At 46.9% G+C, this 19942-nt stretch overlaps 1 protein-coding gene across 1 annotated transcript in view; it reads right to left on the bottom strand.

The window, feature by feature from the left end:
• Positions 1-1150: 1150 nt before the first annotated feature.
• LOC119309648 overlaps positions 1151-19942 on the bottom strand; it is a 46881-nt gene continuing 28089 nt past the window's right edge. The window contains exons 2-6 of the mRNA XM_037585609.1: positions 2353-2533; positions 2167-2276; positions 1838-2061; positions 1261-1440; positions 1151-1160 (exon numbers count right to left, since the gene is read on the bottom strand). Coding sequence (XP_037441506.1) covers positions 1151-1160; positions 1261-1440; positions 1838-2061; positions 2167-2276; positions 2353-2533 — 705 coding nt within the window. The remainder of the gene's footprint in view (positions 1161-1260; positions 1441-1837; positions 2062-2166; positions 2277-2352; positions 2534-19942) is intronic.

Raw genomic sequence — 19942 nt, 5'->3', positions numbered from 1 at the left:
AAATCATGTTTTTTCTTGACTAGGCCACAATTAGAACTCACAAGCAATATGTATAATTTGAGGTAATGGTGTTTATGTAGACTTTCACTTGTCACTATATTGTTGAATGGGAATCAAAAGCATCCATTTTAGTAAACACAAGTTTAAGTTGTTGCATGATCGTGGACAAGTTTAAGTAAACACAAGTTTAATTTGCTGCATAATCATGGACAAGTCACACAAAATTTTAGTAAACTTTAGATGCTCAAAATTTCAGTGAACTTCGCATAATTTTGCATAAATATTACTACTGCTAGTCAGTGATTGTTTCTTAAAAGTGAAAAAGAAATAGAATTCCATGGCAAACTGCTTGTAGTTTACACTATGAAAAAAAATGACATTCAACATCCAATTCAAATTCAATGAAGTTTAACTGAATGTGCAGTTTCATCATAGTCCAGTTTATACAACCCCAAGGTCAGAAGTTTACCTTAAATACAATTACAGCATTCTAGAAAGAAAAAAACTAAAAGCATCTACTGGATTAATTCAGAAAGGCACACCACAATCAGACTAAGAACAAACCAAAAACATGTGTGGAGCCGAGCTACATATATAACAGAGCTGATGGTTCACTTCATTGTCACGCGCTAACTGTTGACTATGACATGCAAATATATAGTATCATATTTGCAGAGGCATTAAGATCGTTAACCAAACAACTCAGATCAGGTCAAATCATCAAACCAACTCAGAAGAGGGCAAGATCATCAATTCGGGATTGCAGACATGAACATCTCTAGAGAGCACAGGTACAGAAGTAAATGTTGGTGAACTGATCATTCAATGGTACACTACAAGAATCAAACAACATGTTGTATTTTAGTTGAGCTATATGGTGAATAGTTCATCAACTAGGCTGGGGCGAACAAGCATAAATGCACATATGGTGGGGCATAATAACAGGGCAGTACATATCAGTATTTGAGCAAAGGTGTATCACAAAATAACAACCAACAAACAAAGGGTAGCACACAAATTTTGCTGCATCGTACGTTCTGAAAATGTGATATGCCATTTACTGCTGTGCAAGGGAGCAAAACCAACACGTAGAGAAGGGAACCGATCTGGTTGTCCCAGCTCACCATTCCCGTTGTCGTACATCATACATCTAGCTCCCCCTGGAACAGGTTCAGAAATCAGATGGTTCTTTGGTCAGCTACCATGGAGGGATAAGTATGTGCCATGAGATCGACGAGGAATAACCAGGGAAGGAGTTACCTTTGTGAAGCATGAATGGACACAGAGCAGTGCAGAGCAGTGCACGCCATCACAGAGGTCTTGAGCATGGTGTTGCGCGGGTTCTTCACCGTCTTCAAGATCCCCAGCACCACCTTCTCCCTGCCAATCAGCACCCGCGGACGGACGATGATTCTCATGGTGAAACTGTCACCATGCAACCTACAAATCTTCATCCAAACAAAGATGAACCAGGAATTAGCACATTGACCTGGTCCTTTTTTGGGTGTAAAAGCAACAAGGCCAGGTTTATGAAGACATGTAACGCCAGCCAACACAAATTCGGTCATAACTAATCCATTCCTCCCCGAAAAAGAACTTGGAAACAAAACCAACAGCCAGAAAATAGAAACAAGACCAGGTTCCTGAAGTAGTAATCAGACACAAAATAGTGATACTATTGTCTAAATCACTAGCCACAAGTAGTAATCAGACCAATTTATTTGAACTATTGCTTCACGGACATTTGACTTCGCATGCATCTTGAATCAAGCAATGTCTGATAGTAGTACTATATTAACCCCGGTGACGTGAGGATTGCCTGTATGAACAAGAATACCGTACTACTTTATGCAAGCAGCAACCGCCAATTTCGTGCTCTGGGAAACTATGACCAAGAATCGCACATGTCCAAAGCAACACTTTGACAGGAGTAATATCGTACCTCTGGATGGTGCCGAGGCCGCGGCTGCCCATGACGATCGTGTCGATCTTCTGCTCCTCCACCGCGTCGCAGAGCTTCTCCCTGGCGTCGCCCCAGTACACCTTTGCCACCGCCTTCAGCTGACGATCAGGCCGAAGAGCCAGTCAGTCCATCTTCCTCCATGCTCGATCGATCACATCAGAGGATCGGAACACCTCCCGCGCATATACAAAAAAGCAACATACCTCGAGCTGGCGCGAGGCGGTGTCGAGCATGTCGAGCACCTCGGCATCGCAGGTCACGCCGTAGTTCTTCATCACCTCCGGCTCCCGGTACTCGGACAGAGGGATGAGCGCTGCGGGGGAGCCGATCGAGCACGCGTTAGCTTGAGATCGAAGCGAACAGAGGGGTGGGTGTGTCGGAGCGCTTACGGGATCCAGACTTGGCCCAGACAACGTGCTTGGCCTCCTCCCCGCCGTGGCGCTGGACGTGGAGGACGACGATGGTGTCGCCCCGGCGGAGCAGGTTCCGGACGGCCCACTCCAGCGCCCGCTTGCTGCTTGCCGAGTAGTCCATGGCCCCCACCGAGAGATAGTGGATGCGGATCCAGCGCTGCTATCGTCGTCCCCGTCCATCCATCCATCCATCTAGGGAGGGAGGGAGGTCGCCGGTGGTGATGGGGTTGGTGGAGACGGTCGCCGGTGGGGGTGGGGTTGGGGGTCGGCAACGGCGACGGCGGCGGGATTGGAGGAGGCGATCTCGAGTGGATCTCCAGCCAGTGAAGGGAGGGAAGGTGGCGCCGACAGCGGAGTGGAGGCGGTCGCCGGCGGCTGGTTCACCGGAGGGGGATCCAAATCAAATTGTGGGGAGATGAGGAGGAGGAGGAGAAGGTTGGTTGGTCGGCCGACGAGTATGAAGTAGAGGATGTCGTTGGGCAGTCGAGGATTGGGCGAGGAGGTCGCCGGCGGGGCTGGGGCTCGGTTTGGGGGAGTGGCGATCGGCCGCGTGGCCGGGTTTGGGGTTGCGAGAGAGGAGAAGATGGATCTGGGGGACCGAGGGGAGCGAGGGAGTGGGTGAGTGGGGGTGGCGGCGGTTGAGGATTTGGGGATCGAGGGAAGGGTGGGTGGGTGGATTAGGGTTTTTGATTCTCGGGAGTAGCTCCACCGTTGGATGGATGCGTGATGGATGGCTCAGATTGCGTCCAATTTGGTGATCCGCGTGAAAGCAGTTCCCCGCGTCTCATTGGCCGGCTATCTCGCACTTGAATCTTAAAATTTTGGACCCCAAACTTTGAATTTTTGTAAACATAACAATGTCATAGTTTGTCAAAATGATCTCGTTTTTTTCATAAGTGTGCATCTTAGAATGGCAAACGATGCCACAGCTCAACGGCTTTCATTTTCTTTGCACAAAAAGATGATTTTCCATTTTTGAGTGCATAAAATGGTTTTCCTGTGAAGAAGCTACCAAATATTTGTTCCAAAATAGCACAACTCCATTTTTCAAAAATATTAGACCACATTTTATGTAAAATTGACCAAATAGTTACATGTCAAAAGCTTTTGATCCACCTCTTATAAAAAAACAAATTTCACCCATTCAGTGGAAAGCGGGGAAAATTTGAATGAGAATTTGTTCAAATGATCTCATATTGTGCACAAGGGTGCATATTGGAATGGCAAACAATGTTTCCTAAGAAAGTTTTCATTTTCTTTGGACGAAAAAATCATTTTCCATTTTCCGAGTGCCCAAAATGAGTTTTTTTGTGAAGGACCTACCAAATAATTGTTGCAAAATTGTACCAAATCATTTTTCTAAAATACTAGCCCATATTTAATGCACAAGTGACCAAATGGTTGGGTGTAAAAAGTTTTTATCCACCTCTCGTGAAAAAGACAAATTTTCGCCGATTCAGCTGGAAGCGGGTCAAATTTGAACTGCAGCAGCCTCATAGTTTGCTCTTTATTTTTCCCAAAAATCATTTCTAGGTTCATAAGTATCTATTTAATCAGGGAAACATCAAAAGTTTTCCAAGATTCAACCACTAGCTAGGAACGGTCAAGCCCACCGTTTTGACCGCATTTTGAAACGGGCATAAAAAATTCAAAAAAATTAAAAAATTGGAAAACCTTCGTATGGTGTCGTTATATGTGACCAAGTTTCCAGGAAAAATAATAAACTTGTAATACGACAATTCTTTTTAAAAAGTGTTCTCAGAAATGAGCTATCATGCATGAAGATTCATGGCTATCAAGCCAAATGATCAATCTTATGGCCACATTCATGGCATAGTTTGTTCAAATGATCTCATATTTTGCACAAGGTTGAATCTTGGAATTCCAAACAATGTTGCCTAAGGGAGTTTACATTTTCTTTGCACGGAAAATTCATTTTCCATTTTTCGAGTGCCTGAAATGAGGTTTTTTTGTGAAGGACCTACCATATATTTGTTGCAAAATTGTATCAAATCAATTTTCTAAAATTCTAGGGCATATTTAATGCACAATTTACTAAATGGTTGGGTGTAAAAAGTTTTGATCCACCTCTGGTGAAAAAGACAGATTCCCACCGATTCAGTAGGAAGCGGGTCAAATTTGAACTGTAGCTGCCTTATAGTTTGCTCTTTATTTTCTCCAAATATCATTTCTAGGTACATAAGTATCTATTTAATCAGGGAAACACCAAAAAAGTTCCAAGATTCAACCACTAGCTAGGAACGGTCATTCCCGCCGTTTTGACCGCATTTTGAAACGGGCATAAAAAATTCAAAAAAATTCAAAAAATTGGAAAACCTTCGCATTGTGTCATTATATGTGGCCAAGTTCCCAGAAAAAATAATAAACTTGTAATACGACAATTATTTTAAAAAAGTGTTCTTAGAAATGAGCTATCATGCATGAAGATTCATGGCTATCAAGCCAAATGATCAATCTTATGGCCATATTCATGGCATAGTTTGTTCAAATGATCTCATATTGTGCACAAGGTTAAATCTTGGAATGACAAACAATGTTCCCTAAGGGAGTTTTCATTTTCTTTGCACGGAAAATTCATTTCCCATTTTTGAGTGCCCGAAATGAGGTTTTTTGTGAAGGACCTACCATATATTTGTTGACAAATTGTACCAAATTAATTTTCTAAAATTCTAGGACATATTTAATGCACAATTCACTAAATGGTTGGGTGTAAAAAGTTTTGATCCACCTTTGGTGAAAAAGACAGATTCCCGCCGATTCAATAGGAAGTGGGTCAAATTTGAATTGTAGCTGCCTTATAGTTTGCTCTTTATTTTTTCCAAAAATCATTTCTAGGTACATAAGTATCTATTTAATCATAGAAACACCAAAAAAGTTCCAAGATTCAACCACTAGCTAGGAACGGTCATTCCCGCCGTTTTGACCGCATTTTGAAACAGGCATAAAAATTCAAAAAATTGGAAAACCTTCGCATTGTGTCATTATATGTGACCAAGTTTCCAGGAAAAATAATAAACTTGTAATACGGCAATTCTTTTAAAAAAGTGTTCTCAAAAATGAGCTATCATGCATGAAGATTCATGGCTATCAAGCTAAATGATCAATCCTATGGCCACATTCATGGCATAGTTTGTTTAAATGACCTCATATCATGCACAAGGGTGCATCTTGGAATGACAAACAATGTTGCCTAAGGAAGTTTTCATTTTCTTTGCACGAAAAATTCATTTTCCATTTTTCCGAGTGCCCAAAATGAGTTTTTTTGTGAAGGACCTACCATATATTTGTTGCAAAATTGGACCTAATCAATTTTATAAAATACTAGGCCATATATAATGCACAATTGACAAAATGGTTGGGTGTAAAAAGTTTTGATCCACCTCTCGTGAAAAAGGCAAATTTCCGTCGATTCAGGTGGAAGCGGGTCAAATTTGAACTGTAGCTGCCTCATAGTTTGCTATTTATTTTTTCCAAAAATAATTTCTAGTTACATAAGTACCTATTTAATCATAAATACATGGTTTGGTGGCTATACGTCGAGGTTTGGGCAGTGGCCGAGGGCCCCAACTCTAGAGCGCGTAAACTCGCATGCTCGTCGCGTGGTCACCGCGTGACCGTGGCATTGCCATGTGTTCTAGGCGGCCTAGGCATGTCTAGTGGGTTGGGCACTCCCCAGGTAGGTGTTAGGAAGAAAATCACAACATAAGATTCTCACGAGGAGACCGATTGATGCTCAAACATGAATTAGCAGCCAAGTGTTTGATTAGCGGTACAGGAAATGTACATGGCTAATTGGCGTGTGTTTTGGCTGAGCATGATCAGTTACTAAGAAGACCGTCTTCACAAATTTTTAGCTCAAAACGAGGAGCCTAGGTGGTACTTTCTTTGCAAAGTACCACACTAGACATAAATACGAATGTTGAAGCTGGGCTCAAAATAATGAATGGATTGAGCTGGCATTTGGTGGAGGATGGTTATTTGGGCATAGGAAAGCACTGTAGAAAATGGATACTATTTGGACATGCCAAAGTGGTACTTCCTTCACAAAGTGCTGCTCTGAACAGAATAGGAAAATGAATATTGTTGAATTATTTTTGAACTAGGCAAGGAAGGTTTTTGACATATTTGATGAAGATATTATCCAAACAATTTATGAGAATTTATTGGGAATTTTTGGAATAACAGAAATATAGGTTGCTTCACAACCTAGGACAAAAATTGACACATGGACATGACACATAGGCAAAACTGATGAGATGGCGCCTAGTCATTGCAACCCACCACAATTTACAAGTCTATGACCATCTATATTGGTCGTTAACAACTAGAAACAAGGCAGCGGACTAGCGTTGTTTGCTTTATGACCATTTTGTGTAAGGATATTACGACCTTTCTGACCAAAATGGTCGCAATTGTTTAGGGTTTGGAGCCCCCCGAACAGCTTTTGACCAATTGGTCTCAAATGGTCATAGATCTATGACCAATTCTTCTAGGGTCACTGACAGAAGGTCACTAGTTGACATATTTCTTGTAGTGAGCGTCCGTCATGGATGCGACAAAATGATGGAACATGGAACCGCGGAAAGAGGATTTCGGCGCACCCCCTACCTGGCACGCCAAATGTCAGATATTGGGTTCTGGCAAAACCCTTGAGGTTCCAACTCTTGGGTGCACACGAAGATCTTCTCCCTACCGATCCACGTCCCAAAACCTTGCCGTGAATCTAAGCTACGCGATGAACAACACAAGGGACACAAGGTTTATACTGGTTCGGGGCACCGTTGTGTTGTAATACCCTAATCCAATGTGTGGTGTGGTGGATTGCCTCTAGGGCTGATGATGAACAGTACAGAGGAAGAACAGCCTCACGAGGGGTGTTCTTGAGCTGGTGCGGTGCTCTACTTGGGAAGGATTCGATCAGCTCTGGATGAGATGATCTCTGGATGAGATGATCCCCTCTCTACGGTGGTGGCTATCTCTATTTATAGGAGCCCTGGTCCTCTTCCCAAATATTGAGCGGGAAGAAGAGCCAACAACGGCCATTTTGAAGGGGGCAGCTAGTACAAGTTATCCTAACTAAAGTTGGTCTTCGACTGCCAAAGGCACTGGCGATGATGCCGTCCTGGGCTCCACGGTGACCTCCGTCGTGCCATCCTGCTAGTCTTGGTCTCGTTGCACCGATATGGTAACCTTTGCTTGGTGCCTGGGTACTCCGCGCCTGCACTTGCCCCCTTTGCACCAAAGAGGAAACGAGGACACTGCGCTGGCCGGCACCCGCCTGGTCTCGATCGTCATGGCTTGCATCACGAGCACCTCGCGAGGTACTCCTTGCCTTGATCTCTCCGCCTCCTCGCAAGCCTTCCTGGTGAGGCCACCCCTGAGGAAGCCTTGCGTCATCCGCCCCGCGAGGCTTGGCCCCTCGCGAGGGTCTTGAGCTCGGGTTGATGAAGACGGGTCGTACTGGGCCACTTCTTGAGCCATGCCGCAGGCTGCAGGCAGGCAAGTCTGGGGACCCCCGTTCCCAGAACGCCGACAGGGTCTGGCCCCCACTCGAAGCGGAGCCCTCTTGGCTCAAAGCTGTTTGGAGGACTGGGGCTGATCTGTAGATCAGATTGGAGAGGGACTCCGGAGCAGGCACGGCGAGGCCTGCGAGGGTGCCGGAGGGGGCAGTGAATCCGGCGAAGACCTAATCGCCCTGCACGTCTGCAACGTATTCCAGATTATCAAATCGAATTCGGTGTTCAGGATCAAAGTTATCGACTAGATGTAGACGACCAGTCGGGTCGGCGTGCAACACGATGCTGTTGAATACGAAGAGTTGACTGGGGACAAAGAAGTCCCCGAATCCGATGCCTTCGCTTACGATCAGGCGAGCCATCAATCCTTTGGGCAACCCCACAGTGGAACTCTCAACTAAAGCACCAATGTCGGTGTCAAAACCGGCAGACCTCGGGGTAGGGGTCCCGAGTTGTGGATCTGGGATCGATGGGGAACAAGGGATGATGTGTTGGGGAGTGTTGCATGGAAAACAAAAAAAATTGCGCACACGCAAGATCTATCCATGTAGATTACTAAGCGGAAGTGTTTATCTCGCAGTTGATGTAGTCCTACTCTTAGCGATCAAATCACGATCCAACCGATCTAGTTTCAAACGGATGACACCTCCGAGTTTAGCATACGTGCGGCTCGATGACGTCTCCTCCTTCTGGATCCAGAAAGTGGGATAGGAGAAGTAGATGGGATCACAACCAACACAACAGCGTGGTGGTGATGGCGGTGGTGGAGCACCCATAGCGCTCCGCTAAGCATCGCCGGGACGAGGCGATGGAACTATGAGAGAGAGAGGGGGGCACCAAGGTCTTGGTGTATCCTCTTGGGACGCCCCTCCCCTCTATATATAGGTGGAGAGGCGTGGGAAACAGCCCCTCCAAGCCCTAGGGCATAGCTAAGGGGGAGAGGACTTGGACTCAAAGTCCAATCCTATTCCTACTTGTAACACCCCAAAAATTTAACCAAGTTTTTGATATTAAAATCTTGCCAGGAGTTTTAAATTTTTGCACTCTGGACCTTTCTGTGGATTTCAGAAAGAAAACTCTTCTTTTTATGTTAATGAGTTTCATCTTTCCCAAGTGGAGCTTTCCAAAAAATTTGGACTTCTATGCCATCTCAGTAAAACAATTTCTAAATCAGTAGATTTGTTTATTAAATTATTTCACCCTGAGCTTTAATCATTAAAATGGCTTGTTTTAATTTTTTTGGAGCTCTGTTTGTACTGCAACCTGTTGATAACTTTAACTAATATTTCAACCAAAATTTGGAGATGTCATGTGATGCCCCTAGATCACTTTTGTGTAATAATAAAATTATTTCATTGCTTATTTTGAGTGTTACACATGTTTTTCTTCTCTGGTCCAGTGGGCATTTTTGCACTACAACCCAATTAAATATTTCCCTAGAGCCTCCACCAAAATTATGGGATGTCAGTAGTAGCATGCCATCCAAATTTATGCAAAAACATAGTGTTGTTCTTTGGAAGATTTGAGTGCATCAACCTCCTTTTCATTCTGGACCAGACTTGTGTTTTCTACTGCAACCCTATGATTTCTTGCTCTAGTGACTTTGTGCTTTCTCATGCTTGTAGTCAACCCTACAAAACCCCTAAGTCCAGGAGCATGCTCTCTTTGGAACACTTTTGGCCCTTGTGATAATGCCATTTACTTCCTGTCCAAAAGTGTAGTTTTGCAAAACTTGCACTAGCAAGTTTCTCCTTCTTGCAAACTAACTTCACCACCCTCTCTTGCACTCATAGAGACACTGCTCTGGAGAATTTGGCCACTCCAAGAACTACCTAGGTGCCTTTGGCATTTTGTCAAACACTCTGAGTGCACAGCCAGATTTGGCATGACTTCAAGTTTACTTGATGAACTTGAGCCCCTGACCAAATCACCATGTCCCTCAGTCCCCTTGCTAAGCCTAGGCTAGTCCTGTTAATTGCCAGCCTCAACCGCGACCTCTAGGCTGCCCTGGCATTTCGTCGAGCATGTCCCGGGCGTGCTCTGGGCGCGCCCAGAGCGTGCGTTTGGCACCCACAAGCGCCGAGCCGCCGCATCACGCCCCGCACTCAACCCGGTCCGTGACCGACCGCAGCCAGCACGCAATGTCCCCTTCTGCACCCACCAACCCCGCAGCACTCGCCACGTCGCCGGCAGGCCAGTCGCTAGCCGCCACCGCCGCCCGACTGCTCCTGCGCTAGCCAGCGCCGCCCAAGCCGCCAGCGCTTGCCACCTGCCTCCTGGAACAGTGCGTGCTCATCCACAGCTTCGTCCTCTAACGCGCGTCACCGCCATGTCGCCCTAGGTACAGAACGGCGGTCGCCGGCAAGCTTATCCACGGCCGCCGCAAACCGACCTCCATCGCCTATATAAGGGGCCCCTGAGCTCAAACCCGCACGCAGGCAGCCTCACACCGTCCCACTCGTGCCCCTTTAGCCGTCAATCGATGGGAGAGGGTCGTCTCCTTCCTCTCCGGCAACTCCAGCCGCCGTCACTAACCAGGCCATTCCGGCGCCACCAGGGCCTCCCCCTCTCCACTCTCTCCACCAGGAACCCCCACATCCTCCCGTGAGCCCGTCCTCCTACTCAATCTTGATCGGGACTCGCCGCGGGCGAGATTTCACTTTTTCCGACGACCTACGTGCACCCCAGAGAACAAAACAACCACCAGTAGGACCGCCCCGGTCTTGCGGATCCATCCCGACCATCTGAAGCCCGCGAGGAGCCGCCATTCGCCGGCGTTGATCGCTGTTGCCTCGCCGCCTTTCGGGCAGAGAAAGAGGAGGGAGAATAGACTAGTCAAACCTAACTAGTGGGCCAGGCGGGCCCACTGTTAGTGGCTCAGACGCAGCCACGCTGGATAAGTGGAAGCGTATTTCTAGATTATGCCTTCAACGTGTACGTGTCTATTACGAAACGTTTTTCTTTTCTGTTTTATTTTTTAAAACAGATTTTTGACCAAACTTTGACCGGCTATATCTTTTTAAATACAACTCCAAATGAATTAATTCTTTTTCCTACCTCTCTCAAATATTGTCTAGTTTATTTTAAGATTTATTTGAAAAAAATTCAAAACAACTTTTTGTGCTGTTTTGTGTTGTGTGTTAATTCATATATATTCTTTTAAATATGATTTTTGAAGATTTCAAGATGTTTTGGATGCACCCTTCTTTCCCATGACCTGAAGGCAAGCATTCTGAACCCTGGTGAAATTTATGTGCGTGTTGTTTGAATCGGTGACAGCACCACCGCGACGCGTGCATACGTCATTCTATGTGAGGAAGTGATCCTACTTATGAGTGCATTTTCAATGAGTTTATGCTAATGTAGTTGACATGATTTGTGATGGAAATCACGTCATACGTCTTTCATGCATACCGGAAGGGAAGCCAGGAAGGCCTCTGTCTTGGGTAGACACGGTCTTGTCCCTAGTCCTCCGTCGAGACGGTCGTGTCCGGTATGGCATGAGGGGTATGTCGCGTGATGTTTCTATCTGTTATTTGAAATATGTGCATTGTTATGCTAATCATGCAGGATATAATACAACCTCCTGAGTCGACCGTAGATCGAGTCTTGTGCCAGTAACCCCCATACCTGCTTCGTACTACCACTCATCTCTACAATAAGTAGGGTACGGTTCAGTAAGTTGTCAATCCCTTTCTTAGCACACACCGTATAGAGAGGCCGTGGTGGAAGATACTGGAGGCATCCGGTAGTCATGCCACCGAGTCCGGGAGCATGGGTGTTTCGGTTGTAGCCGAAGGGGGTAGCTTCCCCAGTTTTGCGCGCGGTATAAATTTTGTGATCCCATGTTACGTCGAGGTTGTAGCCTCCCCACTTAGAGTTTTGCTTGACAGGTGTCGTGGGTGATTCCAGACACATGTGAGTTAAGCTGGTGTGTGCAAGTTAGGTGTGTTTCCAACAAAAAGACCGTAGACGGAATTAGTCCCGATGGACTATTGAAATCCATTACTCGTGGGTAAAGAGTACACTCTCTGGAGAGATTAAATCTGTTCGAATAGCCGTGTCCATGGTTAAGGATTACAGTCTGGGATGGGTCAATTGTCGGTCTTAGTTTCGGTCTTCGGAGGTGAAACTGTTAAACCATAACTGAAATCACAACTTGTGACTTGTGATAATTATGATTATTATTATTGTGGACTAACCCGTGATATTATTGTTATTATTGAGTATCCCTGGAATGGTTCTACCTCCGGGATATTTACTATGATTGTTTCTTTTAAAGCCCTTTATGTGGTGTCGCTTAGACGCCCGACTGTGGCATTTCTTTTAAAGCCCTTTATGTGGTGTCACTCAGACGCCCGACTGTGGCATTTCTTTTAAATCCCTTTATGCGGTGTCGCTCAGACGGCCGACTATGGCATTTCTTTTAAAGCCCTTTATGTGGTGTCTCTCAGACGCCTGACTGTGGCATATCTTTTAGAGCCCTTTATGTGGTGTCGCTCAGATGCCCGACTGTGGCATTTCTTTTAAAGCCCTTTATGTGGTGTCGCTCAGACGCCCGACTGTGGCATTTCTTTTAAAGCCCTTTATGTGGTGTCGCTCAGACGCTCGACTGTGGCATGTTTGTTGTTCTTTTCATACTTCTATATTGTTATGTTATTACATATTCATGATTAACATGCTGGTACGCATCAGAGTTTTATTTATCATTTATGACTGACGTCATGAGCATTAAATATTTTTAGCACATCATTGTCATATTATGCCTGTGTTCAAAATGTTTGCGAGTACATTCAAAGTACTCACTGGCTTGTCCGTGGCTATTGTCTTGGCCAGATTTTCTTGCACGGAGAGGAGCGACCACGCCGACAGCCCCGGAACTTAAGCAACGGTGATAGCAGTCTCACGAAGATAGGAGTTAGACTGGTCAGCTGTTCCTGTGGAAACATGGAGTTCCATAGACACTGATGATCCACAAACCGCTTCCGCCATCAACCATTAGAAACCATTTGTTGTACTCGCAGGCCAGAATGGTCTTGTACTACATATTTTTTTAAATTTTGCTTGGAATTTCTATACCAAGTTGGTGACTCACCAGCTAACAGTTATCCTGGGGCTGGTGAGCACAAGGGCCATTTTCTGGAAATTAATACCCGGAGAATCGGTCCCCACAGACTTGGTACCAGAGCCAGGCTGACCATTGGCTAATCCTATCTTAGCCAGGTCAGATAACTTAGGTAAACCAACCTACCAGACCCTAACCAAAACGCCAGCCAAGCTTCCCGTGCAAGATAGCCACACAGTGATCCCGACACTTTTGGCAGTTGGTGCCCAACCTATCAGCCTAGCCTATCATTCACACGCCAGTGACCGATGGCAAAAATGTCTCATTCGCAAGCGTGCGAAGGAAGACTCCGTCCCCTTTTCTATAAAAAGGGCACGCTAGCCTCAACCCAGCAAAGCACATCCTCTTCCCCAACCTAGCCACAATGCCTGGTACCATAGTGCACAATGAGACCACAGCAACCAATCTTGGAGGTTTCGTGACCATACTCGCAAACCTCACACGTCGTGCCTACGCATTAGAAGAGCCCCCAGAATATGTTGTGTACCAAGGACCCATGAGCGGTGAAGACCGCCAATTCTGGGCCACTGTGCACATCTACGGTAGGGGTTTGTCGCCAGAACGCCCCTACAGGTTCACCGGAAGAACAACTTCCTTCGAGCCACAAGCCATCCAGCTAGCCGCTCGACAAGCTATAGTTCAACTCCGGCAGTTGTCGCCTAGAGTTAACTATCGCTCGTTCTACTACTACCCCAGGCGTGAAGGGTATGGTAGACCACCCCAAGTCGCCAACGGAGATCACGAGACGGATCCCGCATTGTTGCACCTAGTGCGCTATGTAAGTGCACTAGAGGCATTGTTCGATCAAATCACTATTGATCTGATCGCAGCTCGAGGAGAGCTGGTTCGCCGAGCCCCGGCAAGCAGGGAAGCCGAGTCCGACGCCGACAACCCAGTCGTGCTGTTTGGACACCCGATCGAGACCCTGAGGTCAGCTCCAACCAGCGGCCAAGGTGTCTTGATGACCCCATAAGTGCTTCGTCACCTTTTGGGAGCACACTCCAACGGGATTGTGGCCAACAATCCCCGCGATGGTCATCATCGCTACCCCGACCCTGCAGTTCCTCCGCCATCTCCGACTAATCCCGGCAGTGAGACACGTGGAGAAGCCTCGACATCCACCAGGCACGCCCGTTTAGACGTAAACGAGGTAGACTAAGCTGTACGAGTAGTGTCAAGTCTCAGTGTATCCCCGCTTTGTAATCATGTAGTCTTGTGTATTATCGCAGCCTGTCGTTGTGCCTCTATTTTTATAGTAGCCTTGCGTAGTTTTTCAGCGCATAGTTGCACATTTCCGGGCACAGCTACCAAAACCAGACCCGACGACACCCATAGTAACACGTCTCTTTATGAGATATGTGTATCTCTGACACTGACCCCGACCTTGGGAGCTAATCTGGCAGATTTATTACCTTTCACCACGGTAAATAAAACCAGCCAGATGCTATATAAGAAGGCCACCTTGTGACCTTACTCAGCAACCCTCACCTCGTTCACCACTCCCATGACCATTTCTTACCATGCCGAGCCCTAGTATTTATCGGAGAACCCCAGATGCAACCCCAGGTAGCTTTGTCAAAATATTGTGGGACTTTACCTGCAGTACCATGGGTTCTACCCAGCCACCCCAGTACGAGCTGTTCAAATCGAGAATCACCCCTTCCACCTCGGAATATTGGGCAGCAGTACACATTCCTCCCGTAGACCCCAACCAAGATCCAACGGAGGTTTCCTTCGTGGGGAAATTTATGCCAACCCCACGTTTGGCCATAGAAGCTGCTGCGAACAAAGCGGTTGCTCGTCTTCGATCCGCAGTGCCCTATGCCCGCGAGCGAGGATATTATTACTTTCCGAGCCGTGTAACGCCCGGGGGAGTAACATCTTTTCCCGGTGGGCGGATTGAGAGAGACCCAGTACTGGCCAACCTCATCCAGTACATCATCGCTCAAGAGCATTTGAACCAGTGAGTGATGGATTATCTCCAGAATCTCACTGATCTGAACCCTCAGATTGCCATTGGCAGACCACTGCGGCCCGATCCGGAGAGACGCATACATCGACTGATCAATCCCCTTCCTCCGATAGAAGAGGAGTGTATTCCACTACCGGAGACTTTTTCTCGAGACCCTGTCCAGTTACCATTCTCATTTTAGACATCACTGCTATATTTGTTATTTCAGCATTTATTATTACGTTGTAACTTATGCATGGTACCTCGAATTTGTGCGACGAGTCGAGTATTTAGTTTCTACTTTTGTGAGTGGTTTTCTTCGTTAGTAGCTTGTGTAACCGCAAAAATCCTGGAATGAGATTTCTTTTTCCAGAATTGATGCATCTTTTATCCTCTCACTACATGGATTGTTTAATTTCGCGCTGCACCACGGCAACAGACCCAAAACCACTCGGACTCTTACACTGCCTGCAATACACGCAACCACGTTGCATCTCACCAACCACCCCCTAAGTGCTCCACATGCATCCAAGGGAGAGATTAGCGGATAATCATCCGGACACCATCCACCTCCAGCACACCGATAACGGTTAACACTCAGGATTACGCCTAATCCTCGTGATCACCGCCACCGCGGAGAGCCAACACCCGAGCGGCAGCATCACAACGATCATCATACATCATTGCGCACAGGAGCACGGAGAGCCCCAGCACTGCCGCCAGCCCGCCACACACCAGGATCACGTACCAGTCCGGCACCGTCTCCGCCATTAGAGCCTCGTCTCGAGCTCCGGTGAGCCGTAAGGGAGGAGAAGGAGGAGGAGAAGCGAGGCCAGGTGCAAAGATGAAGAAGGAGCACCGCGGTCGTTTTATAGCTCGAGATCGGTGTACGGTGGACGAAGTCCACCAGCGCCGCTCGTCGCCCAATCGCCGGTGTTCGGAGACGAATCCGCGAGCAGTGCCGACAGCGCACTGGCCCGCGAGGTGAGTGCACACTGCACCGGCAGCAAGCACGCCGCGCACTACCGCAGTACGGCCTAGATGCCCTACGCGCTAGACGTTGCCGGTGGAGAAAGCCGGGAAAGCGCGCGGGAGAGAGGAAGAAGAGAGAGCCAGAGGAAGAAGGAGAGACTGACAGTGGGCCCCGGTCCCACCTGTCAGCCAGAGGGAGCACTGTGCTCTCGGGTACGACCAGTGTATTGTTGAATTTAGAATTTATTCTAAATTCACTACGTCCCGCGTAGAAATCACTCGTTGTCCAGAACGTGGAATTTCTCCACACAACGCCAGTGCCCACACTGTAGTTATTCACCAATTATTGCCCTCTCACTGTAGCCTCTTTTTACCGCTTGTGTAAAATGATCTTTTGATCTAGTAAAAGTAATTTTTGTTTTACAGACCTTAGCAAATCTCGAGGACGAGATTTTTCTTAAGGGGGTTAGTAATTGTAACACCCTAAAAATTTAACCAAGTTTTTGATATTAAAATCTTGCCAGGAGTTTTAAATTTTTGCACTCTGGACCTTTCTATGGATTTCAGAAAGAAAACTCTTCTTTTTATGTTAATGAGTTTCATCTTTCCCACGTGGAGCTTTCCAAAAAAATTGGACTTCAATGCCATCTCATTAAAACAATTTCTAAATCAATAGATTTGTTTATTAAATTATTTCACCCTGAGCTTTAATCATTAAAATGGCTTGTTTCAATTTTTTTGGAGCTCTGTTTGTACTGCAACCGGTTGATAACTTTAACTAATATTTCAACCAAAATTTGGAGATGTCATGTGATGCCCCTAGATCACTTTTGTGTAATAATAAAATTATTTCATTGCTTATTTTGAGTGTTACACATGTTTTTCTTCTCTGGTCCAGTGGGCATTTTTGCACTACAACCCAATTAAATATTTCCCTAGAGCCTCCACCAAAATTATGGGATGTCAGTAGTAGCATGCCATCCAAATTTATGCAAAAACATAGTGTTGTTCTTTGGAAGATTTGAGTGCATCAACCTCCTTTTCATTCTGGACCAGACTTGTGTTTTCTGCTGCAACCCTATGATTTCTTGCTCTAGTGACTTTGTGCTTTCTCATGCTTGTAGTCAACCCTGCAAAACCCCTAAGTCCAGGAGCATGCTCTCTTTGGAACACTTTTGGCCCTTGTAATAATGTCATTTACTTCCTGTCCAGAAGTGTAGTTTTGCAAAACTTGCACTGGCAAGTTTCTCCTTCTTGCAAACTAACTTCACCACCCTCTCTTGCACCCATAGAGACACTGCTCTGGAGAATTTGGCCACTCCAAGAACTACCTAGGTGCCTTTGGCATTTTGTCAAACACTCTGAGTGCATAGCCAGATTTGGCATGACTCCAAGTTTACTTGATGAACTTGAGCCCCTGACCAAATCACCATGTCCCTCAGTCCCCTTGCTAAGCCTAGACTAGTCCTGTTAATTGCCAGCCTCAACCGCGACCTCTAGGCTGCCCTAGCATTTCGTCGAGCATGTCCCGGGCGTGCTCTGGGCGCGCCCAGAGCGTGCGTTTGGCACCCACAAGCGCCGAGCTGCCGCGTCACGCCCCGCACTCAACCCGGTCCGTGATCGACCGCAGCCAGCACGCAATGTCCCGTTCTGCACCCACCAACCCCGCAGCACTCGCCACGTCGCCGGCAGGCCAGCCGCTAGCCGCCACCGCCGCCCGACCGCTCCTGCGCTAGCCAGCGCCGCCCAAGCCGCCAGCGCTTGCCACCTGCCTCCTGGAACAGTGCGTGCTCATCCACAGCTTCGTCCTCTAGCGCGCGTCGCCGCCACGTCGCCCTAGCTACAGAACGGCGGTCCCCGGCAAGCTTATCCACGGCCGCCGCAAACCGACCTCCATCGCCTATATAAGAGGCCCCCGAGCTCAAACCCGCACGTAGGCAGCCTCACACCGTCCCACTCGTGCCCCTTTAGCCGTCAATCGATGGGAGAGGGTCGTCTCCTTCCTCTCCGGCAACTCCAGCCGCCATCACTAACCAAGCCATTCCGGCGCCACCAGGGCCTCCCCCTCTCCACTCTCTCCACCGGGAACCCCCACATCCTCCCGTGAGCCCGTCCCCCTATTCAATCTTGATCGGGACTCGCCGCGGGCGAGATTTCACTTTTTCCGACGACCACCGTCCGCTGCGGAGCTCGCCGCCGGCAGCTCCGTGCACCCTAGAGAACAAAACAACCACCGGTAGGACCGCCGCGATCTTGCGGATCCATCCCGACCATCTGAAGCCCGCGAGGAGCCGCCGTTCACCGGCGTTGATCGTAGTTCCCTTGCCGCCTTTCGGGCAGAGAAAGAGGAGGGAGAATAGACTAGTCAAACCACACTAGTGGGCTAGGCGGGCCCACTGTTAGTGGCTCAGACGCAGCCACGCTGGATAAGTGGAAGCATATTTCTAGATTACGCCTTCGACGTGTACGTGTCTATTACGAAACGTTTTTCTTTTCTGTTTTATTTTTTTAAACAGATTTTTGACCAAACTTTGACCGGCTGTATCTTTTTAAATACAACTCCAAATGAATTAATTCTTTTTCCTACCTCTCTCAAATATTGTCTAGTTTATTTTAAGGTTTATTTGAAAAAAATTCAAAACAACTTTTTGTGCTGTTTTGTGTTGTGTGTTAATTCATATATATTCTTTTAAATAGGATTTTTGAAGATTTCAAGATGTTTTGGATGCACCCTTCTTTCCCATGACCTGAAGGCAAGCATTTTGAACCCTGGTGAAATTTATGTGTGTGTTGTTTGAATCAGTGACAGCACCACCGCGACGCGTGCATACGTCATTCTATGTGAGGAAGTGATCCTACTTATGACTGCATTTTCAATGAGTTTATGCTAATGTAGTTGACATGATTTGTGATGGAAATCACCGTCATACGTCTTTCATGCATACTGGAAGGGAAGCCGGGAAGGCCTCTATCTTGGGTAGACACGGTCTTGTCCCTAGTCCTCCGTCGAGACGGTCGTGTCCGGTATGGCATGAGGGGTATGTCGCGTGATGTTTCTATCTGTTATTTGAAATATGTGCATTGTTATGCTAATCATGCAGGATATAATACAACCTCCTGAGCAGACCGTAGATCGAGTCTTGTGCCAGTAACCCCCATACTTGCTTCGTACTACAACTCGTCTCTACAATAAGTAGGGTACGGTTCAGTAAGTTGTCAACCCCTTTCCTAGCACACACCGTACAGAGAGGCCGTGGTGGAAGATACTGGAGGCATCCAGTAGTCATACCACCGGGTCCGGGAGCATGGGTGTTTCGGTTGTAGCCGAAGGGGGTAGCTTCCCCAGTTTTGCGCGCGGTATAAATTTTGTGATCCCATGTTACGTCGAGGTTGTAGCCTCCCCACTTAGAGTTTTGCTTGACAGGTGTCGTGGGTGATTCCAGACACATGTGAGTTAAGCTGGTGTGTGCAAGTTAGGTGTGTTTCCAACAAAAAGACTGTAGACGGAATTAGTCTCGATGGACTAATGAAATCCATTACTCGTGGGTAAAGAGTACACTCTCTGCAGAGATTAAATCTATTCGAATAGCCGTGTCCATGGTTAAGGATTACAGTCTGGGATGGGTCAAGTGTCGGTCTTAGTGTCGGTCTTCGGAGGTGAAACTGTTAAACCATAACTGAAATCACAACTTGTGACTTGTGATAATTATGATTATTATTATTGTGGACTAACCCGTGATATTATTGTTATTATTGAGTATCCCTGGAATGGTTCTACCTCCGGGATATTTACTATGATTGTTTCTTTTAAAGCCCTTTATGTGGTGTCGCTCAGACGGCCGACTATGGCATTTCTTTTAAAGCCCTTTATGTGGTGTCGCTCAGACGCCCGACTGTGGCATTTCTTTTAAAGTCCTTTATGTGGTGTCGCTCAGACGCCCGACTGTGGCATTTCTTTTAAAGCCCTTTATGTGGTGTCGC

The sequence above is a fragment of the Triticum dicoccoides genome, chromosome 5B (genome assembly GCF_002162155.2).
Source record: "Triticum dicoccoides isolate Atlit2015 ecotype Zavitan chromosome 5B, WEW_v2.0, whole genome shotgun sequence".
In the NCBI taxonomy this organism is placed as follows: Eukaryota; Viridiplantae; Streptophyta; class Magnoliopsida; order Poales; family Poaceae; genus Triticum; species Triticum dicoccoides.
The sequence above is the reverse complement of the archived record's forward strand: the minus strand, read 5'-3'. Positions and strand labels throughout refer to the sequence as shown.